The 26641-nt window shown below is 37.4% G+C and overlaps 1 protein-coding gene across 4 annotated transcripts in view; it reads right to left on the reverse strand.

Annotated features, from left to right (window-relative positions):
* The window catches only part of MOB3B (MOB kinase activator 3B), an 84552-nt gene that overhangs the window by 23064 nt on the left and 34847 nt on the right, over window positions 1–26641 (reverse strand). The window contains exons 3-4 of one of the 4 annotated variants that reach the window (XR_009961214.1): window positions 9793–9981; window positions 5501–5565 (exon numbers count right to left, since the gene is read on the reverse strand). The exons of 2 other annotated variants lie outside the window; for them this stretch is intronic. Coding sequence is in view for 1 of the 2 variants with exons in the window: in XM_062600155.1 (XP_062456139.1) it covers window positions 5543–5565 (23 nt within the window). In the remaining variant the exon portion in view is untranslated. Of the gene's footprint in view, window positions 1–5500; window positions 5566–9792; window positions 9982–26641 lie in introns of those variants that run through there. One more of the 4 variants, XM_062600155.1, reaches the window with a different exon arrangement.

Genomic DNA, 26641 nt, shown 5'->3' on the forward strand with positions numbered 1-26641 from the left:
ACAACCATACTGAGTCTCCTCATGTCAAGACCTACAATTCATATATACATACTCCCATCAATACATCTCTTGAAGCATGTCAGTTCCACAGCTTTGGGAGAAAAGAGAAGTAAAGTCATGATAGTGCTTCCTCTCAACCGTTTCATTCATTATTTTTAGGTAAAAAAGTCAAAAAGAATATGGTCCCAGAAAGTAGATTACAAGCAATCAGAGAGGTAGGCAAAAAATCAGAATTATTTTCTCTTGATTCCCCAGGAACCCCTCATATATACACATGCTTCTTGACTAGCTTACACTGCTGCTTGTAACATGCAATGAAAATGAAGCCCCAGTAAACTCTTCTGTGATGTCAGATACACAAACATTTTTGACCTTCCCATCATGCTTCCGAATTTTTAGGGTCCATATTTCCTTTACCCAAGGGAGACTAGCAAGCCCCTTGGCAATTGTCCATAGAAATAGCACTGCACTTGTGAAAATCCTTTAACAGGCCACAGATATCATCCATATTTTTTAGAAAATGCATGCATGGAAACAAAGAGAGAAACTCCCTTTCCCTTTGGGAGAAAAGAACTGAGAATATATCAGTGCAATGTAGCTTAAAAAAAAAAAAAAAAAAAAAAAAAAAAAAAAAACCACAGACAAACTAGGAAACTAGGAAACGAGGAAACGTCTCAGGTAAGGAGTAAGGAAACTGGGCTACCAACATCTGAAAGCATCGAGAACATACTGAATCAAGCCCTTCCTCCTCTGCTCTCCCTCTGCCCTCATTCTTCTCCTACCCCTGCCTCAAGCACAAAATACAAAAAGAGGCCATCAGATATGACTATAACCTTTTCTGAAAAAAATACCTATCCTTTGCCAAGCCTTAACACAATGTCAGTGTGCTATTCAAGGAAGTGTCAAATGTGCCAATGAAAACAATCTCAGTTTTATAGGACTTTGTTCCTCACCTAAATAAGCTGACAGTTGTAAATGGGTCAGGAATAACTAGATCACCAGGTACTTAAATTGCACGGATACTGCTCTCCTCTCTGTTTTCACATCATTTGAAGAAAGGAAAGAAGAAAACAGAAAAAGAAAACACTCTAAGATTATAAGGCTTCCTAGTCAAATGATGTCCTTTTCCCCTTTTCAAGTAAGGCTGCCATCAACAAGCTGTTATTTTTCGGTCAGAGCCAGTGTTACCCCTGATTGGATAAAGGCAGGTCTTCTGACAGATTTTTAATAAAAGTACTCATTTTGCCATTTAATTAGTAACTTAATCAGAAGAGGTAGCTTTGAGACATGCAAATACTGGGCATGTAAGAATGCTAAGAACCTGACTTGATGCTCCCTGAAATCATAGGACGGAGGACCTAAACACTTCTGGCTGCAAAAGCCATTCCCTTTGGATTTTAAATAAACTTATAATGACTATAACTTGACCCCATGTTACTTATTAATTTTGAATCTGTTGCTGCAGAGGAACAGAAAAGAAATAGTGCAGGGAGCATTCTTTTGCTCCATGTTCCTAGTGGCACTAGTTTTGTCCCACACAATAATCAGGCAGATAAACCCACTAGGATTGAGCTGTGAGCCTTCAGGCCAATACGGAAACTGGATGCCACAAAAAGCAGTGAAGTTGTGTTTGTCTGACACTGCAACTGATAGTACACAACCATTTGCCTTGGAAGTTTCATCTTCTCTGTAGTAGCAAAAGGGAATTTGGTGGTGCTCTCATCTTTATATGGCACTAATATACAGATAGTTTAAAATAGGCCTGGAATCCATTAGAATAATTTACACCTTCCCCTGCCTTAGTAATGGCTCAATTACAGGCAAGTATAAATGCAGTCATTTCTAAGGTCAGAATACAGCAGCCATCTGGCAGTATAGCAAGGGAAAGCTTAGGATAGGAAAAGAGTTTATTAACCTGCAGAGTGAACGTAAGAAAGCAGAATGTACTAACACTGAAGTTCGGCAAAAATACTGAGGGAAAAACTCTGCTCCTCCTCACCTGATATAGGTTCTATAACTACGTTCCTACAATATTTATCACTACACAACAATCTGTGGACAATATCATGGCTTCAGCCTTTCATTCTGAGTGTATCATCCATTTTTAATTTTTTTATTATTAGCTTTTGACACTTTCAGGAATGGCTACCTATTAATTGCATAGACATACTGGAAAAAAAACGCTGTTCCAAGAGGCCCTCTTGGATTTATCTGAGGCAGATGTGAGAAGCAGCAGTATGAAACAATATGGGAAGCAGTATGCAGCATTAAATACTTGCAGATGTATTCAGACAGCTGTACCCTGGTTACAGTTCAGAAATTCTAGTAATTAACTGAAAAACTGAGGTATTACACATGCAGAAACTCACTTAACATTAACAGGTAACTTATTTGAATGGTTAATAGCACAAAATGCTAATGGTTAATAGCACAAAAGCAATTCAAAGAAGACAACAGAACAGAAGGAAAATATTTCAAAGAAAAACAATGAATGTTTGCTCTTCAGATGCTCACTGTGTTAAGTTCCTTTTTAATGTGTCATTAAGAGAAATGTTCAGACAGTTCTAACACCTCAGATCACATCCCTTGCTTCCACCCAATGTAAGTCATTTTCTGACCCTTTCATTTCTGTGCTGAGGTAGGTATCTTGTAAGTGCATAAGCATGTCTTAAGTATTTATTGATAGTTACTTGAAACGGTGATTTAAAAGGTTTAAAGAATTGTGATTTTTTCTAACAAAATGTAACTCTTTCATGTGCCATAGAAAGACTGTTACAAAATAGTATGCCAAGGAAGCTGTGTGGTAGACGGGGAGTTAATCCAGGCTTTACTAAGTGAAAAGAAGAACATAATCCAAGTCCCTGATTTTGAGTGAACCATGATTTACAACAGTGCAGCTGAGAACACAACCCAGCTTCCCAGCAGAGAAATCTGCAGTTTCACAGGCAAGAGCCACTCAAGAGTTTTAAATGTGCTTTTACCTGTTTAACTACTTTTCTTTTTTAACCTCAGATCTGATGTAAAAAACCAGACACTTTTAACTACTCTGCTTTTAAGACACTTGAAGATGTTATAAAATCGAATGAATCCTTCAACTGAAGAAAAAAGAACCCTCTCTCCCTCCCCCCAAACTTTCATGTTTTCAAATATCTGAGCGCTAAGCCAGATTCACTCTTTGAAATTTACTAACTGCTACTTGAGCGACTATGTTTTCACTTGCCCTTCCTCTAGTCAGGATAGGAGAATCTTGGTCACCTTAAGTTTTGCTTCTCTTGCTTCTCAGAAGTGCCCAAAGGGAGGATGTCCACGCTTCCCTGCCATGTAAACACCAACTCATGTTCGAAAAACTGAGCATAATTCCCAACCTTCCTGAGGCTGGCAGTGGTGACTGTTTTCATCTCAAAATAGAATCAGAGAAGGTAATACTGTCTATCTTGTATATCATTATCCAGTTAATTTGGCAGTAAGAGGCTTGAGTGCTTTAGGACCTCCACAGCTAAGGAGACTCAAAGCTCTTTCTGCTGTCTTGCAGGGAAGTACTCCTAATCAGCTGTCTATACTGCTGCATGCTTCACGCCACCTCTGGAAACCACCATGCTGAAGGCAAAGGCTCACATCAGAAAGACAGCAGAAGAGGTAGTGTGACTGGCTGGCTTAGTGGATAAAGCCCTGCTCCTAGGACTGCTCCTGCATTCTGTAGTGAAAGACTCATCTGATGAAAGAAAACCCACTTTAAAAACGTTCTGGAACTGGAACCAGGCTACACTGGATTTTACTGTCACAGATGACAGCCTTTTCCAAGAGATTTCAGATTTATCTCAGACAGATACATGCACACATGCAAACACACCCACACCCACTAATGCTGTGAAGTCTCTGTAAAAGCTACCATTGCTTAAGGTGTTCTAAATTCAGCCTAATTCCAAAGCAGGAAATTAGTCATATTAAACAGATTTGATAATTTTAATTTCACATGTCCATATGCATACACACATGCTCGTTGTTTATAAAGTATTTGTAAAGTAGGGCAACTATCTTTCAATTTAAAAGGCCCTTCAAACCTACTATTGCCCACACAAAGTAGCTAGTATGATTTTAAAAGATTTTACCAATTTGTTATAAATAGGTAAGGTCTATCTCTTCAAATACTAAGGGTTACAACTGGTACCTTGAAATCAAAAGAAATTTTACCAATGATCTCATTGAAAATGGGTCTGGAAATCAGTGAGCAAGATCATCTTCTTTTAAAGCATCATGAATCTATGCAATATAATATTATTTTAATGTCACTAGCAAAGGACAATTATGGAAATTATTTCCAAAGATGTATTAACTTTATCTTAATCAATTATTTTTGTATCATCTAGGGCTAATTAAAAGATCCTTTTTCATGAAAATGAGTCAATAAAAATCAAATGTTCTATAGAACAAATGTTCTGTAGGAGAAGTTTTCAAAGAGAACAAATAAAAGGAATATTTTAAGATAATCAGACAAAAAAAGTTGAGCTCCTACATTTCCAAATTCAGCTGTGAAAGAGATACCTTATCTACCTTCAGTAGAGTAAAATTTTATCTTTAATAGTGCTTTAACAGGGTTAATATTTTCTTTGCCTTTCCCTCACTCAGAATCCATTCTCCAGCTCCCACTCACCCCTGTTTGGAATATCAAATTTCTGACAGTCTTGAACACTACCTTTAGCAGCAACACCTCAGATTTGCCTGCCTAGTCATGGGCAATAGCAGAATGTGAGTCATATTATAAAAATGCCATTTAACCATTGTGTAAAGAAGAATTCCACATTACAATAACTTCAGCTGCTTGAACCTTCCTTGAGTCTTGAAAACCGCCTAGAAACATATTCTATTTTCCCATTCAATGCCTACTGAATATCAGAGAAGTGAAAGGAAAATAAATCAAAAAAAGATTACTTAACATTCATTTCTTTTCCTATAAGCCACCGATTTTACAGGAATTATTTTTATTTCACATAGAAAAAAACAAGAAAACACTCAATAAATACATTTTTGTAGATGCAAAGATAATCCTAAAATCTTGAAGGAAAGCAAACACAAAAACATAAAATATTTTTCTTTACAGAATAGATATTACTTCAATAGAAGACAGGACAATTTTAGAGGTTTAGTATCCCAGCCAGAGTCAACATTTCTTGATAAAAATGGACTATCAGAAATGACTTGTTCTGAAAGACATCTTCTCAATGACCTTAACAGCAGCTGATCTGCTCCTTGTTTTGGGGGAAAGCAGAAGAGAGTTCTTATTTTACCTCATGTGTACTTGCTACGAAACTTACCTCTTAGTAACTTCAGAAGATTTATAAATGCCTAGCCATTCTGGTGAGACAGCAATCAAATGCACTTACCAGGGAAAAAGTAGTACTTTTGTTTCAACTAAATGAAAATTTATGTATCAAGTATCAAGTTAATAATTTTTTTTTTTTTTTTTTTTTTTTTTTTGGTATACCAGAAAACCAGTATTTACCTCTACTCCACTCCTCAGGCACACAGTGCGTACCTCCTACTGTTACCTTTCCCTTCTCCTAATACCTGAAATAGAAATAATAGTTAGATCCCTACATTGTTTTTATTATGCAATAATAAAATTATACACTTCTGATAATTTAAACAGAAGCGTCACTTACAGGTCTTGTAACATAGCTTGAGACATCTACAGTAAGAACACATGCAATTTTCATGTTAGCAAGGATGATTACTCCTGTTCATCAATACAGTTAAAGATCTACTTTTAAGTAGAACAGAGACTGCTATACCTATAGGTTTATATTCAGACATAAGTTTACCTGATCTCTGCCACTGTCATATGGAGTATAACAGCGCATTGCTCTTAGGTTTATGGGGATGTATATGGTCACCTGGTAACTAACAAAGACCAGAAGGAAGCTAGAATTTTAAAGGATAGATAGAACAGTGCAAAACAAGTAAGAATTGGCAGCTGTACAGGTATTTGGACAATTATATTTTTCCTTCTACAAAGCTGGACAATGGGTGAATCTGGTCTTGGCTCATTAAATATCATTAAACATCCCTCAGAAGGCACGCAGTCACACAGGTCCTACTCACCAGCTCTTTCATGTTTCCAAGCATTAAGTTTTTGAATTTAAGATCTGAGTACAAATGTACTGCATAAGATGAAAAGCACCTGCATCTCAGACATTTCTGCACTTTAGAGGAAAGATGAGCTACTAGCATCTGGAGTGAGAGCAGCTGATTGTTTTTGAAGAAGAAAAAGAAAAAACAACTAGGAACTGGATGGGAAGCTCAAACTATCAAAGATTCATTTATTCTTTGTCACAGAACAATGTTTCAAAAGGATTTAATTTTTGCATTTTAAGAGTATCTTTAGGTGCTGGGCTCAATCTAGCCCTTACTTCCAAGGAACAAAAAGCATAAAGAAATCATAAAGAGAATGGATTTGTTATTTTCCTTCTGCTTACTCATAATGAAGTTGTTTATATTTTTGTTTTCCAAAAACAACTTCTAAAATCCTGAGGACAGTGCCAACAGCAGGCTCTTTAAGCCTGCTCTCACCCCACGGATTCACAGTTTGATGTATCTTAAAACATTAGATCTCCATGACAGTGAAGAGGCCAGCCTGCCAACCTGTTCTTTAGCTATGGTTCATGAAGCTGAAATGCTCAATGCATATTTCAGGATGAATAACTACATTCATAACTCAAAAGGTCTATTACACTACTGTATAATACTGAACATACTGGAGATTTTCAGCTTAGCACCCACAAACATGTCTGGCTTCCCTGCAACTTACAGCTCGGGCAGGCATGCCACAATGAACAGCAGAACAGTTGGCTCTTACTGCTTTAACCTTCCATACCCTCTTCTCACATTACTACTATTTTGGTAAGTATGTCTGATTTATTTCAAAAACTGAAATCAGAGCTGTTTTACAGTAACATGCTGAAATGCACAGCAGTTTGGGAGCTGATTCACAAGCAGAGCAGCCCTCCAAGCCTCGAAGGAAGGCAACATCTGTCAGCGGGATATGGTAGGTCACTCAGAAGGGCAACAGTTTGGGGTTTGTGACTTCAGTTCTTTTCTGTCTGTTTGTCAGAGCCCTTATCTAGAAGGAAAATGCATTACGTCCAAAGGACTTGTTAAAGATTAAGCAGATTTACTACAAAAGTAGTGTAAAAACAATTGTACTTGTTCAGGCCTAAGGTCCATCTAGCCCAGTACTCAACACGATACTTTTTCTAACTCTTTTCTTGCCTCTGATAATTTCCTGCTCAAGAAGGGAAATAAATCCTTAAATCCATGTGAAGTTCTTCTGCCAGCCTCTGTGAAAAGACCATTTCCCACTCTTTCTTTTAAAAAATGGCTCTCCCTGGCTAGATTTTGTGTGGGGAAAAAGCAGTAAACAGTCAAACCCTGTCCACACCACTCATGTCTTTCACTCTTTATCAGCTCACCTCTCTTCTATGCAGAAGTGTCTAAGCCAACTGCTCTCTCGCTAATATTTCCACACTGTTATTCACCATTGCTGCCCCCTTTGACACTTTTCCAGTTCTAACATTAACTCTTTGGGATAAGAGGGATTTTTTGGGATGATTACTTCATAAGATTAGCAAACTTTATCACCTCATTGCTCACCCTTTTTCCAGCTCACTTATGAATATGCTAAACAGTCTAAGTACCAGCAAGGACTGCTGCAGGAATTCCACTGCTAACTTTCTTCTACTGCATATTGTAAGAATTTGTCCCTTTATTCCTCCCCTTCTTTTCCTATTTCTAGTCAATTATTTATGCATTTATCACCTGCACCCTAAGCACTACAAAAGTAGTTTCTAGTATGTAAATATCACAATTTTGTAATCTAAAATCAAAAGGGATAAATAGCAATGATTAGATAGAGGAAATTCTTTGTACACTGTGTTCTTCATTTGTGTTGATTCCTAAAAAAAACAAACAAAAAGATCTTCTACAAACCAGGAGATTAACTGAGATAGTGTAACTGACATTATTATGAAAGTAAGTCAGAGAAAACGATTCAGTGATGATGAATCTGCTGAAAATACATACATTTTTTTGAAAGTCTGCCTGGTGACCACAGTCATTCCTATGTTATCATGACAGATGATCCTGAGGGCTGCCATAATGCAGTCACACAGCTCAGGAAGGACTACATGAAAAAATATCATGTGAGGACACCATAAAAATATTGTTTTGGCCAACCGATTCAAAGTAAGGCAGATAAAAAAATTAACACTCAATATCTAATTGCTAAAGTAAAGCAAATGTTATGCAAGCTAATTGTCCCCTTCCTTGCAGTGACACTTAATTCACAGGATTGGTTAGATCTTTCTGGGAAAATAAAAGATTGATTTCAGCTGTCATAAACTGGAGTATAATCTACCTTTATCTGTCCTTTGCTATTCTTTGTTTTGTTAACTGCTCTTATCAACCCTAACTTTGCTTAATGTTCTTTTGCTAGTATTTATTGCTAGTTAGTTAACCATAGCAGTTTTACTAATGCTTTCCATTACTTCAAGTTTTTGCAAAACTGTATGTCTCATTGAGAACTAATGTGGTGCCCTAGGACAATCAGTTTTCTTGTCACTAAAAATGTGGGCTTGGATTCAGAGACTTTCCATTGCCCTGTACCATTGCTGTCTCTTGTACACTCCAAGCATGCAGGAGTCTGTATCTGTACTACATGATACTTGATGGGAATGGTCCGTGTTGTAACTTTTTGTATCTGTACTACCTGATACTTGGTGAGAATAGTCTAGCGCTGTAACTTTTTAGTGCCTAGAACAATACCACTGTGTTAAGTGGGATACAAATAAGTAACTAACAAGGTCTTGGAAATCTGTGAGAAAGAACAGCGGTTGGTCACATATAGATTCGGTGGCTTCCAGCCACAGAATCACCATGAGAAGCAGTCAGCATGAAGGTCAGAAGCTGAAGAGTAATGAAATAGCAACCCCCAAAGTCAAGTGTGGCCCCCGAAATAAGTCTGCACGTGTGCGCAGTATCATAGCCCGGTTATGCAACCGGGGCGGAGTTGGGCTAGACTCCCTGCACTTGCTGGCCCCAGGTGCCAGGACTCCTGCCTATCGCAAGTAATCATAAATGCCGGAGTTTTCCGAAGGAGGGAGAGGCTGCTACACAACAGAGGACCACGTTGCCTCCTCGGGGACGCCCGAAAAGATTGTTCCTGCCGACTCTCTCTCTCGCCATGCAGACGATCGGGACAAGCATTGAGGTGGTCCTTCTCGAGATTACCATCGGGTCGGTCTGTTTGTAAGTATCTGCTAATAAACTGCTTGCTACTGCAGAGTGTTTGTGTGTGTGTGTATGAATTTGTGCTGGCTTGCCAAACTGGATGCTTTGGCCCCCGGGAATCTAACTAGAACAGAGTCTTCAAAGAATCTCTCAAGTTTGGTATTTGCTAATTATCACTGAAGTGCCAAAATCATTAATAATTTTTGATAATCTTGATGGAAGCAAATATTGCACTGAGATTTTAAAACTTCTTCAAGCCTTTGTTCTTCCTTCAAGATGATCAAAGTTAAAAGACAAGGTTTATGGATATTTTTGCTTCTGTATTGTCTCAAATTTTTTTATAAATAAGAAAAGCTTATTCAAAATGCAGATGTTCAACAATAACTAAAACTTTCAACTGGATCCTCCATGACTGTCTTTCTTGGGACAGTAATTGTGTTAGTAACAAGGAAATGCGTGGCGTTCAAATGTGGTAAGCAGATGGAAAATTTAACAGGTATCTTTACGTACCGCTACATGATTTTACAGCTGATGCTTGTCCCTCGTCTGGGAGAGGAGGTGGACCATTAAAGATGAGATGCTAAAACAGAACAATCTGTTGGAGGCAGCTGAGTTCAGTTGGTTGAGTTAGCAGCTGGAGTCTGCAGCTGGTAGTCTTAACACTCAATTCTTTGTCTGTCTCCAGGCACCAGAGATTAACTACAGAAAGTTTTAAAAGAAAATCATGCCCATTTTGCTTAGCAGAAAATCACATGTAAAGACAAACTTCTTACATCTTGTTCATTTTCTGACATATAGGTTACAAAGCAAAACTTCAGTCCAAGGAACAGGATATAGTGAGAGAAGTTCACAGCTTTTGAGTCTTAGTTGGTGGATTTAAAGCTAAGCCACATTAAAATAGACCTGGCTGAGGAAATACTGGAGATACATGGCAGCCAAGTATAACCAAGATCTAAACAAGAGAAAAATATTACTGTCATTTTATTTGAGGAAAAATCCTATAAAAATAAAAATATGTTTTTATATGAATTTTCATGAAACAGACAATTGAAAAACATAGTAAAACTAATCTATAACTGTTAAACTTGATCTTCAATATCTTATTCATTTACCCTACTGTCAAGGTAATTTTTTTTAATTATTCTGATTTAATATCATTTTGTTTTTGTATACATGATAATGAAAGGCTTATGCAAGAGAGAACTTGCTCACTGTTCCTAAGAAAAGAGCAAATTATACACTTTTTTTGTTACTAAAATATGGAACCCTAAGGATGACTTTATAGATCTTAGACTCTTCTCAGATCTTACTGAGTTAAAGTAAAATTTGGACTTGCTATTGATTTAATGTCCCTTTACTTCTATGCCCCTTTTGGTCTGCATAGTTACTAAGCACTACTCTGTAAGCTGCATAGTTGCTCTGATATATTGATGTTTCTATCCTATCCTTTTCTATTTGTCTGCAAAACACTGCTCTATCATCCAGGAAATAACAGAACAAGGGTGAAAGGGCATATAACAAGCTGCATTCTGGGAGGTTTTATAGATGCTGATTTTGATTGCTGCATCTCCTCTCATCCCTCTCCAGAGAGTCAGGTGCCCACATCTTCCTGCATAGTGCACACATCTGATTTGCCATGGGCCATGGCATTGCTGATGATACAGCTGGGTTCTAAGGGATTATGAAAGACAGGGACTGCCTGCAGGGTGTCTTTAGCAGGCTTGTTTACCACTTATGACTATACCATAATGCTGACAAAATTCTGTTTTAAAAGGTAGTTATAATCATAGAAAGCATTGTAATACCAGCTCTGTATTATAAACACAGCGAATGCACTGACTGTACATCCTCAAGCATTACGATCAGGGCCAGAGTGTCGAGATCCTTACCATGATGTACTCACGACCTTCAGTGAAAATATTTTCATCTTTACAATGGAGCTATTTAGAGAACTATTTGAATGCTACCACATTAGGAGGTGAAAAGGTCTGCTTTCCTGTGCCCACCATGCAGAAACATCTGCGAGAGTACTTTTACAAAGTAACTTACAGTAGAATTCCCAGTAGAATTTAACCTGCTAAATTCAGTACTGAAAGAAATACTTAAAGAGGAACTGTTAAGGCAGGAAAAGAAGTTGTGTGTGTTAACAGCTGAGATCTCGTACTAGAAGGCATGCTAGGATCAGCTCCGGTAGATGACAGGAGAGATAATAAGCAATTTCTTCATTTCAGCTGAAGGCTACACAAATTTTCAGCTTGAACACTTCTATCATCACTTATTTTACCATAAAGCTTCACAGCTCATGGGCAGGCAGTTGCTCCTTCAAAGGGAAATCCTCAGTTCCCTGCAACTCAACTGTTTGCACAAGGCATGGAATATACAAAATGAAATCTTTATCATAATGCTGATGACAAACTTCCATATCAATGAGTAACTCTAACTACTTTGTGTTAACAAGTTTCTTTTTCTTTTTCTTTTTTTTTTTTTTTAATCTTTTGTTGCTATTGTTGATTTCTCAGAAAGTAAATTACTGCACCACTGTCTTTGAGTTACTCACTCCAGGCTCTCTTGTTCCTATGACTCAGGACAGAGACAAATATTTGTGATCATCTGCAGTAAAAATGGAAACTATTAGTTAACTGTTAGTTAATCAATTAGTTCAAACTACAACATAACCTGAACACTATTACGGGCACTCGCCTTTATTCCAAAGCTTCTGCATCTGGATGGGAAAACTACTGTGACCTTTAATCCCTTGGCAGAAATCCTCCACTGAAAAAAGGCAACATTAGTAAAAAAGTGAAATGAGTAGAACACAAAACTAGCATTAATACAAAACTTTGAGATTGCAGTGTGTGAGATCCTCCTCCTGGTCAGAATTCCTAGGATCAAAGAGTGTTTTGAAATCTTTGAGAGAGCCTCTGAGATGTGGATTGCTGGAAACTGGAAAATACCACCTTACCATTTTCTCATACTCTTGTCTTACAGACATTCTCCACTGGGCTGGGTAGACTTTTGCTTTAAACTTTTTCAGTCATTGTTATGCACACCATCTGCTCATTGTCCATGGATCTGATACCAAATATTCAAAATACCAAATATTGCAGGCCTTAAGTAAAATACAACTAGACAAACTCTTTCTCTGTTCGATTTGCAATTTTAATACTTCCAGAAAATGTCAAGCCTTCTCTTGTAATTGAATGGCTAAAAATGCATTTTTTTTTAAAGTCAAGTCTTACATTTTTATTCTCCTTTGTTCCCAACAAAAGCTGAAACCTTCATGTATACAAGAACTCTACAGTTTTAGGAATAAATAAGCAGTATTCTTGGAATCACTGAACTATTCATTTTTGGATCTACCCTGAATGACTGTACAACCTAAGAAAAATCACTTCTACTCAGAATTTCCTATCTGTGTAGCTACTCATACATTAGGTATATTATCTGTGTTTTGGTCTCTTGTTCAAAAAGTGAAATAAGTAATATTTCCCTTGCTTTGTAGGGCTTTTGGACAATTACATCCTAAAACAAAACAAAACAATCCCTCCACCCCCCCCAAACACACAAAGTCCTAGAACTTCAAGGAAAGACATCCTTGGTATGCAGTTAATTTTAAAGCACATAAATTCTAAATAGTTTTATTGTTCTAATGCCCAAATATTCATTGGCACTTTATAAAAGGTTTGATCTCATCCAGCAAGTTGTTTGGAAGTGTCTCAGTTGCTGAGCATTATAGTTTCAAGCATTAGGGATTTGTCTATTACTTGGTAGAGTTTTTTGTATTTAAGCTGATTAGAGTTGACAGTGGAGGAACAGTTCTCATTATTTCACCACAGTAATGTTGACAGTATACATTTATTGGTAAACTAAGTTTCTTAGTTCAGTTGATCATCTGACTCTAAAAAGCAATTTTTTCCAAAGCCAGACAGGGTTTTGGCTTTCAGAGAATTTGTTCATTGCTTCCCTTTTCTCATCCAAATATTAACAAACTTTTGATTATTCCCTCCTGGAGCATCTCCGATTCCAGATGTCAAGGTGACCTTTCTTTTCTTTGTCATGAATCAGTGTGCTACTGATTCATATTAAGAGAAGAAAATTCAAGTTTCTGCTGTATATTTTTAAGCTTACGAAAGGGCAAAGATCCTGTGGTGTTTCTCAGACTCACTGTGAGATGGAAAGAGGAAAAGAGGGGAAAATGCTGTGTATCAGCACTAGGGGTAAAGCCTGTCTCACTCTGTACTGTCACCAAAATGCTTTGAACATCTGTCAGGTCTTTATTCACCTCTGACTTTGCTGAAAGTGGATTTTTCTTCTCAGTCACACAGAACAGTCACCCATCAGTAACCATGGTTTGCACTGACCCATTATTGGAGGGATTCTAAGCACAGCCTGGAGCCAAGTAAAAGAAAACCTTTTAAGGGTAAAAAAGGGAGACACACAAAACATCACAGACTTCTCTGTTTTAGGAAATTCCTATAGCCATTTACACTTGAAGGCACTCACTCCTGTGGTATGTCTTCTGCTGAAGAGCATGTTCTCTAAGTGTTTGGGGAAATTAAAGCATTTAGACTTTGGCTTCACAGTTTTCTGAGTGTGAAAATAATTCTTTGAAGTTAAATGGGTAACCCCAAGATTTTGGGTCTCATATCAATAGTGTCAAACACGGAAAATTATCTGGTATTTCCATAGTCCTGATGCACACGTACTTTTTGTGATGGCACACAAATACCACGATAAGTAAATAATTTGTACTATAAGTGTTGTTCCTCTTTGTGACACAGGTCCAACAACCCAGCTCAAGGGCTGCTGTCAGGCTGCAAAGCCCTTCTCTGGGTTCCTGTTATTAAAGTGAGTTATAGTTTAACAAAAGTTGTCTCTCATCTCACTATGCACTACTAAGGCACACAGAAGCAGCACTAACCAGCAATGGAGAAGAAGGGATTTTTACTGCTTTAATTAAGACAGCCTGAGCAGCTCTGTCCACAAAGCTGGTAGATGGGAAGAATGAAGGTATTTGAAATGGAAGGGGCAAATCCTGCTGCCGTGTAAGAAATGGCAAAAGTATTACTTCATCTTGCCGAAGCAACAGATAAGCATTATTTCTAAGACTTATCAGGTCTCTTCTTTGCAGGAAAACAGCTTCTGTTGCCAGAGCTACATCAATAAGATTGAGCTTTATCTTTTGCCTTCAAATTCCAAAAGGCATATGCAGGATGCACATTTTGCTTCATGTTTTACTGTAGGAAGTTCTTTGATTGTACTTGAGGATAAACTTCAGTCAAAACTGCCCAAATTATTAAAAAACAAAACAAAACAAAATAAATAACACTGCATATATTAAGAGGACAACCAGAATGAGAGGGAACATCAATCACATACCAGCTCCTATTTTGAGTCTGTGTATTTCCATAGCAGTCAAACAGTAAGTAGATTTTCCTGTGGGGACAACAAAGCTGCAAAAGTGCAGATTAGGGAACTTGACAGAGCTCTGTGGTCCTCTTAAAATCAACAACATGTGAACACAAGCCGCTTGTGTTAAGTCAGTTGTGTCAGGGCCAAGGCTAAGTTTGTGTAGAAAGTCATGAAAACCTTGCATGCACCGGTGGACTAAAAAATGCAGCTCACAACTGTCAGGGAAAGAAACCCTTTAGTCACCACCCATAGAATGCACATACAGACATGCCACATGCTCTGGACGTAGTCATGTAAGTATCTGCATTGCAGATATGGAAGGCCAGCAGACAGTACTTAATGACTTCTCTTTGGATTGCTATAAGACATTAACAAAGGTAGATCAGACAACTTTTTCCTAAACTGTTCACCAAGCTCAACAGAAGGTTTGGCCTAGCAATAGCTTAATTATTGAACTAGGAAGGGCAATCCTCAGCAAAGGAGACAAACTGATGGGAAATGAACCTCCATGCAAGGCAGTAATACTATTCTCTCATAGAACTCTATAGCACTATAGCTGCCTATCACTGCAGTATGAATAATACATTTGAAATCATCAGCAACAGAACTGAGAAAGAAAAGATAGAGATCAGTTCCCACAATTTATCAAGAGTTAGACTGGAATCACCATTTGGAGAGTCTGACAGTAAGAATCACCAGGCTGATTCCCCCTTCTGAAATGAGTTTTAAGTCAATTTAACATTTATAATTTATTCCATCATAATGCTACTCTGTTGTTGAGGAAGAAAGGCTTATTTCCTTGATATATATCTTTTTCAGGAATTATTTTGCATCTTCTAGTCCTGTTTCAAACAGTCCAGCCGTCACAAGGTCACAGCCTTCTTCACGCATGGTAACTGTAGTGATACATTCCTTTATAAAGGCAGAGGGGACAACATGTCCTCAGAGAGCTCTGAAGGGGAGCAATAAATCTTATTGAACACTAGACATGCTATACATAACCGTACGGAAAACAGAGAAGTCTGAACTACCTTATCCTTTTCCAGAGCACCTTTTAAGAAAATCATCTCTTCTCACAAACAAGCAACCTAAGGTCACTAGCTTGAGGAAACAGATAAATGAAAATGAGTAAGTTTTCTCTGTAGTCTAGCAAGCTGTGATCTGGTCAGGACAGACTGGTCAAAAATTAGAGGGCTGCCTTCAAACTCTGTACTTCTACCACTCTGATTAACGTGAAGTTGTAAATCTAGGATACACTAATTTCCCTGAGCCATGGCAGTACATATAAAGCTGCCTCAGCAAAAGCATGTTTCTGATTCTGTTATCCAGTGTTTGCTCCAGGGAGAGAAGTAGAAGCTGATCTTTCTCTCATCACCACCACATTTTTTTACCATAACTACAAGTATTTTCAATAAAGAACTGTCTCTGAGACGAGGTCAAAGAAGTCAAAAAAAATCCACTAAACTATGCAAAACAATAACCATGGAAACCTAGAAAATATGGATATGGCAGAGACCAAAAAAAAAGGAACCATAAAGAAACTTAACAACTTATCAGATGGTCGAGCTCTGTCTTCATTACACTATCAGTCTCACATGTAAGTTATCACAGCATCAGGAAGTACAGTAAATCAAACAACAAAAAAGCAATGCAAAGAATAGAGGTTTTTCTTTCATATCTAATAGATTTTTTTTCTGGAAAAAATAAATAATACTGAAACACAGTTACTATAATGCAGACTATGTTGTTATTAATGCTTCCAAATGCATTTGACTCCTGAACTTCTACAAATTCCCTGTAATGAATCATTTCATCTCTCTGTACATCTCTGGCTACCCATCTATCAAATGCAAACAGTATTTTTTTCTCTCACTTGTTTTACCTGTTTCACATAGTCCATCAGAATATTCCACCTGTCCTGGCTCCTTGAAGGAGGGATACTTGAAAGCCCAAAAGCAACAACATCTCATTCTGTAGTTAGCATCTATTATGTACTAGCATATACTGTCAAAAATAGCTACGTAGTTAAATCCACATTTTAAAACAAGCAAAAAATAAAACAATTCAAACCCCAAATTGCTGCAAAACTGTCAGTTTTACATTATTACTGTCCATTGACTTCTTGAAAGGACATAAGATTTTCTTATCAGCACTAACATACTACAGATTAAATAAATATTTTCAATGGCAAAAGTGAGAGATGGAATAAGACCTACTAGATCAAATTAAGATAACAGACATCAAGATAGCTTTTATCGTATTTTTTGTCCCAGCCTAGCACACTACAGGAGCTATGGACTTGTTAGCAGCAGATCCTCCATCATGGATCATCAGGTGGACAAACACAGCGCACAGAAACACCATATTCAGCTGTATTTCTGCCAATAAATTTCTCTCAGGACAATTGCTGATTTTCGTACATGTAAACTGAAACTGACTGACAAGAAGGCTGGAAAGAGTTGATCTTCTTTGCTCATTGTATTTACATGAGCTTTGCTGGCAGTTCTGATGAACATAATTCAGAAGGTCTGAAAATGTCAGAAAGCTTCTCAGATATTCAAATAGGATCATTTCTATAGAAGAAAGAAAATTGTGATGGTGTAGAAAGTCATGGTAGAAAGTCATGTAGAAAGATGGTTCAAGAATTAATTCTCTTTGAGATTTTTACTCTAACTACTGAAAGAGACCCAAGTTTAACATTTGTCTTTTGTTCTACATAGAATGCTGGGATCTTTAAATTTTACTTCGACAAAAGTTAGGGAAAAAAAAAAAAGTCCAGTCTTCAAAACCAGCTACAACACTCAGTAAAAACACTCAAAATCCAAATATTTCCCTTCTCATAGTATTTTAGATTTCCACTAAACATATTTTGAAAATGTAGATTTCATTTTGGTAAGAGAATCTACAATTCTGTTTTTTTCAACTAACAGATCAGCAGATCTACAGAAAGCAGAGAAGTCATCAAAGAATTGTATGTGGCTCTGAAAATACTTTTCTTTTTCTTTCCAAGCAATTAAAGTAACTCTTTTTCTCTAAAGCTTCTGAAATGCTGTGTGACATCACTGAGTGATATATTCGCATCTATATGTTTCTGGTTTGTCTGCTGAATTAATTAGTTACTTTGAACCTCATTATATTAACCTGTTGGTTAATATAATGCATCTGGCTTGAGGTGTAGGGGGAAGGAACTCTAAAAACTTTGACAGACAGCAAACTAGAAGTATCTCTCCAGAAAGAGAGGGTTATAAGATGTGGTCTTATATGGTGAAGATGGTCTTCACCATATATGGTCTTATGGTTCTTATATGGTCTTATGTGGTGAAGAAAAGGTCTTCACCTTTTGCAGCCCTAGAACAGAAACAGTGACAGAGGCAGAGGTCCAGATGGGTCTGTGATGAAAAAGAAAAAGCTACAATTAACTTGATTTCCAGTAAACTGAAGAACAATTATTCACCATGAGGGATATCCGGGTTAGGCATTCATTTAATCAGTTAATCTGCATATTTTGTGACTGATGATGAGTATCTAAAAAGTCCCTCTTAATCCTGTTAAAACAGAATCTATCAAATTTCTCTTCTCTTTACCTTCCTGTTCTACACTCTCAAAAAATAAGCTACTTATGCAAGCAAGTAAATTCATATTTAAAATTAAAAAAAAAATCATTTGATAAGTTGAGGGTCTAATCCAGCAGTGTGGTATAAAACTCCAAAGTTATGCTGAGTACTTTTCATTGCTATTGGCTTAGTCAGACGCTTGCATTGGTGCGGTCGATGCTTCCAGAAATCAAGATAATGAAGCCACGTTTATGTTGTAAATCTTGAATCTTAAGTTACGTTAAATATGGAAATACAGACTGAGGTATGAACCTCACCAATTTTCTCACTTCTAATGCAAATTCTTTCTTACTAGAGAGATATTGTTGAGCTTCCAGCCTCTCATACATCTACGCACTTTGGCAAGAATTATAAAAAAAATTGGTACGTTGTGCCTAGGTAGACTCAGGTCTCTGGACACATCAGTCCTTAAGCACTTAATGTCTTTGAGTTCTTAGGCATCAGTAATGCTAATCAGAACAAAAAGGATATGAAAAAGAGATTGTCCTCAGAGAGGAAGAAAGAGTTTGACTGTTTGCCATCAAGGGTAGCATACACTAGGTTCGAATAGGGCTACATTATCCTCCTTATACCAAATGACTTCTTTTAATTAATTATTTGAAGAAGGAACTAGAATGTCTCAGAAGCATACAGACTTTGAAGTCTGTTGACCAGTGAGAGAAAAGTCATATGTTTTTAAAAATCCTCCTGTGGACAAATATGGGATTCTTTACCACTCTTTGTAGAAAGTACACAAGAACATCATTCACAGGATACCACTGAACCAGCTGTTTGCTAGGCAAGTAATCATCTTTATTTTCTATTCTTCTGTTTGTGTCACTTTGCGTTACAGGAAGCAATCCAATGCAGCATAATCATGGTTCTGATGCCTGCTGAGGAACTCTATGTTAGCAAACAGGCTCAAATTTTGCAATCTCACTGACCTGTCTGTGAAGTAGTGGGAATGAGAAAGCTAGATATCACTACGATGTCTATCTGTTAAAACTTAAGAAGATAGGAAGCACAAGACAGTATTTGGGTGGAAGAGGTATTAAAAAGGGTGGAAGATCCAAACTCCTATTTTGTGAATGGCTTTTTTTCTTGTTTGTTTGTAATGGGTCTTTTGCATGCCAGCAGATGTTTTCTGTTATTTGAGCTAATCTGGGAACACTCTGCCTCTACTCAGAGACAGGATGAATGCCAGGGGAAAACCAGACATCATACGTGTCAGACATCCAGCACTGTGTAATTCTTAATCAGTTCTGAGTCACTTTATAAACATCGCACTGATATGTTGGGAAAAAAATCTAAAAAAACCCTCAGTACAATTCTGGTACTAAAAAGCATTCTTAGAAGTCCTAAAATATTAAACATTATCATAGTTTTTCTTGAAAAATATAAACTGCAAATTCTCTTAAGAGTTTTGGTCATAATTTTTTTTATCTCAAATATTTACTTGGAAACACCCACAGAGGCACACAGAAGCACATCCTACTGAAGCCTTCAATTTTTTTCTTGATTTTCCTGATGTCAGCTGGGTTTTCCGCATATAACAGTTGGTAGCACTAGAATCAGAGAACATATGCCCTCCACTGCATGGAGTGAAAACTGACAAGCATCCATTTTTGTTCTATTGGTCATATTTTTTAGTTCTTTTTTTTAACCACAATATAGATTAATATACACAAAAATAGACTTCAAAAGCTACCTCTGTGCTGCTTGCTTTTTGAAATCTCCACCAGCAAGGATATTCCCAAATGATTTTTCTGGGATATTAGAACAAAATCGGCTTAATATGAAAAATTCTGCCATCAAAACATATATTTTTGAAAGGAATTATTTTCTATTTTAAAATGTCAATCCTATTGTGAAAATATAAAATGAAAACATATGTTTTACAGCATTAATGTATATTCGTTCTTGTCATGTATCTTCTCGACAAAGACCGTGATGCCCATCAATTTAGACACTGTCATTATAGGTGCAGGAAAAATGGAAAACAGAGAAACACCTTATGCTTGTTGCCTGCTGCAGTAACACCTCTTTTTTGGTCTACTTCTCCCTCTGTATTTGGGCATCTCTCTGTTCTCAGAAACGTTCTGCCCCTTGTGTGTAGAGCATCAAAGCTTTTACAGATGCCTGAACTCTAATTAGAGGGTCTGAGATAGCTTCCTGTACATTTCAGCATTTTGCAGACAGCTTTGGGCTTTGCAAGACTGCTTAAAAAGAGAACAGTGGTAGAAACTAAGCAGTAAAGCCATTTGAAAATAACTTACCTGCTAGTCTTCTTGTACTTCTATTTCAACCTGCGGCATTCATTACCCCTTCCATATTCACTTCCAAACATGAGAAGCAGCAAGAAAAAACTACTTGTCACCTGAGACAAGTGCCTGTCAATATTGCATTCACACAGGTGAAAATGTTCTCAATGCACACAGAGATAGAGCAGTAAGGGGCACAAAACACACACCAGACACCTCTCATGCCCTATATCATAGATGGCACTCAGCTGTCCCCACAGTTCTTCCCCTGTCTGAGCAGCTGAGACATGCTTCATATGCTTTGCCAAAAGTGGGTCAGCTGAGATATGATCATATTTACACTTCTGATTGACGTTATCATTTTGGTTTCCAAGTAATTCCTAGCCAGATACACACATACCTCAACAAAAAGAAGGATGCTTTATATTACCCCTGTGTATGACTACTAAGCAAAATGAGTAATATTGTCTTGAAAATGGAGTAATTCTGACAACTGTCATTCAGGCTGGTTCATAGTTTACTAGATGCATACCTGTATTCAACAGCTAAGGCATGGAATTTTTACGATAGCCATGTGAGGGACTATGGTGGACCACACACCAAAGAAACTCTCTTTGAGACTCGCAATCACAAAGACAAAGGCAACTCATTCTCAGACTCATAAATAAACACCCTTGAGAATTATCAACCACAAGCTTTCACTGCTTCAGCCTAGCCTTTTCCAATGTAAATACATGGAAACACACAAAGAAAAATAAACTGTGGTCCACAGAATCAAAGCAATACAATGCACATACAGTTCATTCTTTGCAGGGAAAATGAGAGACTAAGCCATATAGATCAGTTGCTGGTCATGTCATACAGAGCACGACCTGTGAGTTTTCAGCAGTCAAACTATTGTGGAGATGAATATTCCACTTCAGCATAAGCCACGCTAAACAGCTTTGCTCTGTGAAGAACTTTCTCACCACAATTCCTTGTTGAATTTTGCTTAGTCATCATGTAAATTCCTCAAGGCAGAGAACTCTGTCTTTAACGGCAAGCATATAACTGACTTAAAAAAATAATAATTCTGGTAAGAATGGTTGACAATTCTCTTTCTAGCATTATGGGAATGAAAACCACTGCTAATAAGTGCTTCAAATTATCTGAATTGCAGGGAAAATGAGAGACTAAGCCATATAGATCAGTTGCTGATCATGTCAGAATATAAAATTCTTGGTTTTATATTTAAAGAATAAAGGCTCAAATATTGCTTTTATCAACACAAGTGGTGTTTAACCAACTACTTTTTAAGTATACACTTGATTTCCATCCAAAAATATCTGTAAAAGACATGAGGGCATCATTTAGAAGAAACTTATGACTTTCCTCCTGTTAAGAATTCTAATTTTGCTCTATTTATATATTCTAACTAAAACTAGAAGAGCAAATTTCTATTTGAAAATTCAGAGGCAATGTCAGTGGATGTAACCCTGGCTAAAACAAAGGATCTTGTCCTTCCTCTACTCTTTTCAGAACTGTTAGAATCATGCAGTTACCATACAATCATAGAATTAGTAAGGTAGAGCACTCTAACCATTCCATAGTGAAGGTAAATGGAGATTTTTACTTCAAAGTGAACTAAATTATTTTATTTTCATACCTTTATGACAACACTTTATTGTGACTATTACTACCATATTAACTGGGTTATCTGAAGACCACATTTATAGATGCATCTTCCCTTGGCTATATTCTGCATAAAATAAGCCTAAGAGTATTACTGTTGCCCCCAGAATATTAACCTTAAAGATGAAAATGATTTGTGGGAGTATCATGAATTTTTTATGGCATTTCAGAGGTTAAATAACTTAAGTTTCACAAATGAAGCATGGAGGAAAAAAATGGAAAAGGCATTACTTGTAAATCTTATTTTCTCTGGGTTCCTGAAAGTAAACTAGCAAAGCCATTATGACCTATAAATATTGTTCTTCATAGATTTAGTTTTGGAGCATCTCAGACAAAGTCTGCTTTTGTAAGGTTTCAGATAAGGAGTTATTTATTCCCCTTGTTTATAACAGAGGGGAATGCACACAATGCTGTGGAATGCAGACAACTCAGCTGCAGCAACATCAGCTCACTGATGTAGAAGCAAATTACCCTAAAGAATTTACAATTATTTTCTATTGCAGACTTGTGTCAACACAAGACTGAAGAATGGGTTAGTTTATGGTTTTGAGATGTAAGCTGACCTCACATGTTCCTGAAATGGCACATCTGACATCGTATCAAGAGGGTACACTAGGGAGGATACTGTTGGGAGTATAGTCACCTGTCAGGCAGGGAGGTTGGACTAGATCATCTCCAGAGGTCCCTTCCAACCTTATTGATTCTATGATTCTATGAGCACTTTAAAAGGCTGTTTACAGCTACATGGTTAAATTTACACCCTGTAACAGGCAATATTACTTATTTAGGGGTTACTGCATTGATTCATGTGGTGAGGAATTTTAGAGCTGTTTCAGCTCCTAAGCCAGGAACAGATGGCAATTTTCCAGTATGCTTTGAGTGGTGAGTGGCATTAAATTGGTGCCATCCCAGAAAACAAATCATGCCTATCCTTCTTCTGGACTTGTTCCAAGACAAGCTAATCTGCTACTGGCTGTTATGAGCAGCAGACTGCTAAACACATGGCCTGCTAGCTCAGCTATGTTGGTAACATGGAGTGGGAAAAGCATGTTATCAGTAGTCAGTATTTAAGAGATGGAGTGAAGAGTATAATTTCAAAATTTCAATTTAACTAGCTGTTCAAAAAACAATATTTGAAATGAAGACAAGATAGCAAAAAGCATACGTAAAGACCACATCTGGAACACTTTGAACTAAATTCTACTAATCACTTAAAATGGCATAATATTCTGAGCCTCAGAACTTTCTTTGATATGAAGCACTTAGTAAACACTGACAAAATCAAATTGTCCTGTGTCTTTAATAATGGCCAGTTTTAGCTGAACTAAAGAACAGCACAAGACTTCTTGATTACAACTGCACAGCAGATGGAGGAATCACTGACTGATCCACATGACTCCTTGTTATTTACCCTAAGTAATTAACAGTGACCTGGCTTGAGGATTGTCTGCACTACTTCCAAGCTTCAGTACCTATTCTTGTATAAGCATAGACCCTGGAGTAATCATGGCACGTTACATACCATATAAAGCTAGGGAATCAAGCTGCTCCAAGGTATAATCAGTCAGCAAGAAAGTTATGTAATGTTAACTAGGCCAGGTATCTTATCTATCTAGTAAATAATAACATTTGTTATACATGTGGGACTAAAAAATACTTCTCAGCCTTTTTTAAGGATAGAGCATACCCAGGTTTTTCTAAAATGTATTAGGTTTGTTGATTCATTGGTTCATCTGTTAGCTTGGTTTACAGAGAAACATCTGCTAGCTCCTAAACAAGAGGAAAAGAAAAAAAGAGGGAGATGAAGAGGAGGCTCTGACAGATCTTTTTGCAAAATATCCGCCTAACATTTCCAGCCTGGGAAAGAGATACAAAACTTTCTTGAAAAGATAGCTCTGAGACAGTACTTTGCTTTGCTATAACATACAAATACACATGGAATTTACATAGTTTAATGACTGGAAAGATGTTACAGTCATACAGTAGTCTATATCTTGGTGTTTTTTCTTCATTTATGTAACAGATGAAATGAAAGTTATTATGAGCACTTACACGTGTGGATGATGGGACTAAAGAAGGGCAGCAATAGTGAAAAGAGAAGCTTTACAAAAAGATATATTTTTTAGCCTAAATCCAGCATTTTTCTAACAAGCATGAAGGTCAAGCAACAGGATTGTCTGTAATTTATAAGAGTCTTCAGCGGGCAGCCCACAGCTATAACCATCCGTCACTGGATATATGTGTGACCAATTAATAGTCAGTGGTCTGACTCCCTCCCTTCAATCTCAGGCAAAGCATTCTCTTAAAATAAAAGAAACAAACCAGCTGCACAGATTGTATGATTTTTATTGCAGTATGGGTGTGCAGAAAGCAATGGTGGTTCCTAGAGGTTGATGCTATTGGCTGCAAAGGGAATGGAGAAAAAGTATATGGAACCAGAAGAGCCGCTTCGCCCACACCTTGGACACCTCCCCATTCATTGGAAGGGCAATAGGATTTGGAGGGATGTAGGACAAAATCAACGACATCAGACACACTCTCCCCACATTCCTAGGCTATAAGCCCTTTACTGAGCAAAAACTGTTGAGAAGTCCTCAATCACACCCTCCAGTCAGCTGGTCCCCAGCCTCTGCAGAAGAATGCCTAAGCAATAATTTGTCTGTAGGCTTCTGAAACCATCTATTATTGGCTTGAGAAACAGAAAAAATTCTACCACAAGATTAATAAGAAAACTATTTAAAAAGCTTAGATCTTGATTCAGTGATTGTTTTTAGTTTCATCCACAAGGGCTGTGCAAACACTTGGTCTGCTTTGTAGATGCACCTTTGGCAACACACTGGCTTTCTCTTTTGGCAGTGGCATCACCTATATGCTTTGTGCAAAAAAAAGTGAAGCTGGCAGTAACTACAATTTACCAGCCCAGCACAGACAGAGCAGCATACTTCTAAAGATATGTTGTCAGTTGAAGTCTTAACTTTAAGGAGATTAAGAATATGTTGCCATTTGCATCAGCTATAACTATCTGACTTGATTACAGAAACTGAATACTCTTGAAATCTTACTCTATGCAAACTTTTACAGCTTAAATGTGATTTTGTACTTCCATCAAATGCCAAATTGCAACTGATTAATCAATTTCTGATCAATTAGCTCTTGTCTGTTAAGCAGCTTGTCAATATTGATATTATCAGAATCACAATTGAAGCTCACAGGGACCCTGAAAGGTCTCTAGCCCAAACTCCTACTTGAAGTAGTCACAAGATTAGACAAGATGGGCCAGGACCTTCTGCAGCCTGATCTCGACAACTTCCAAGCATAGTGATGGCACAATCTCTCTGAGACCCAGCTCCACTGCTTGATGGACCTCATGGGGAGAGAGTTTTCTTACATCATGTCAGAAAAGATGTTCATGTTCTTGTTTATCTGAGCAGAACTCTGTCTTCTGTACTGTCTTCTTGCCACAAGCTAAAGACCTAATAAAACTCTGGCTTGTATTACACAAGAGGTCAGACTGGAATAGATGAAGATATTAATCCCTTTTGTCCTTAAGTATCAATATTTTTTCCAGTAACTCTTAAAAAGAAAGAAAGAAAGAACTCACTATTCCTTTCCCTCAAGATCTAAACAAGACAGAATTACTCTCAATTTAAGGCTGTACTGGGGAGGAGAGAGAAAAAAAAAAGAAAAAAAGAAAAAAAGGACACAAGCACACAAGGGAGCTGAATTTGTCTTCTTTAGGAATCAGAGTCAGAAGAGAACACACCTAGCTCTTCTTTTGATGCTGCCAAAGCACACATAATGAAAGCTGTGAACTACCGTTGACCAAAAACAGCAGTTGTTTCAAGGATCTACTGCTTCCTGCTCCAAGTGATTCCTTCATTTTTTTTAAGCAAAGCTCACAAAGGTAAAGAAGTAGGAAAAAAAAAAAACTTTTGAGCTTGTGGAGCATTTAGATGGTCCACAGGAGCCTGGGGAATATACCCCTTGAAAGGTATTTGAACATCAACGCTGCTAGGTATCTGAAAGAGCAATTACAGGTACTGAAGCAGAAGAGTTTACCGCAAAACTAAATACCAACACACTACAAAGACTCATGCTAATAATGATAGCTTCACTAGCATGGCATGAGTAAGCACATCTGTGAATGCTCCTCAGTTCTCTTCTTACGCCCCCATTCAGTGAAGGCTAGAACACAAGTCAAGATTACATCCAGTCCTGAGAGCTGTGAGCTTGTTACATGTTTTAAATACACTTTAAAATGGATCAAAGAAATTGAGAACAATGCTAATGAAATCAGGAAATAGTCAGTGAAATTCTACAAGCAGTGAGGCCATTTTCCAAAGAGAGTCCTTAAAGCTTAGCTTGACAAAAAAGAAGTGCTCTTAATATTCAGCACCTGGTTTTGTCAGCTACTTATAGCTG

This window comes from Rhea pennata, chromosome Z, assembly GCF_028389875.1.
Source record: "Rhea pennata isolate bPtePen1 chromosome Z, bPtePen1.pri, whole genome shotgun sequence".
Classification (NCBI taxonomy): Eukaryota; Metazoa; Chordata; class Aves; order Rheiformes; family Rheidae; genus Rhea; species Rhea pennata.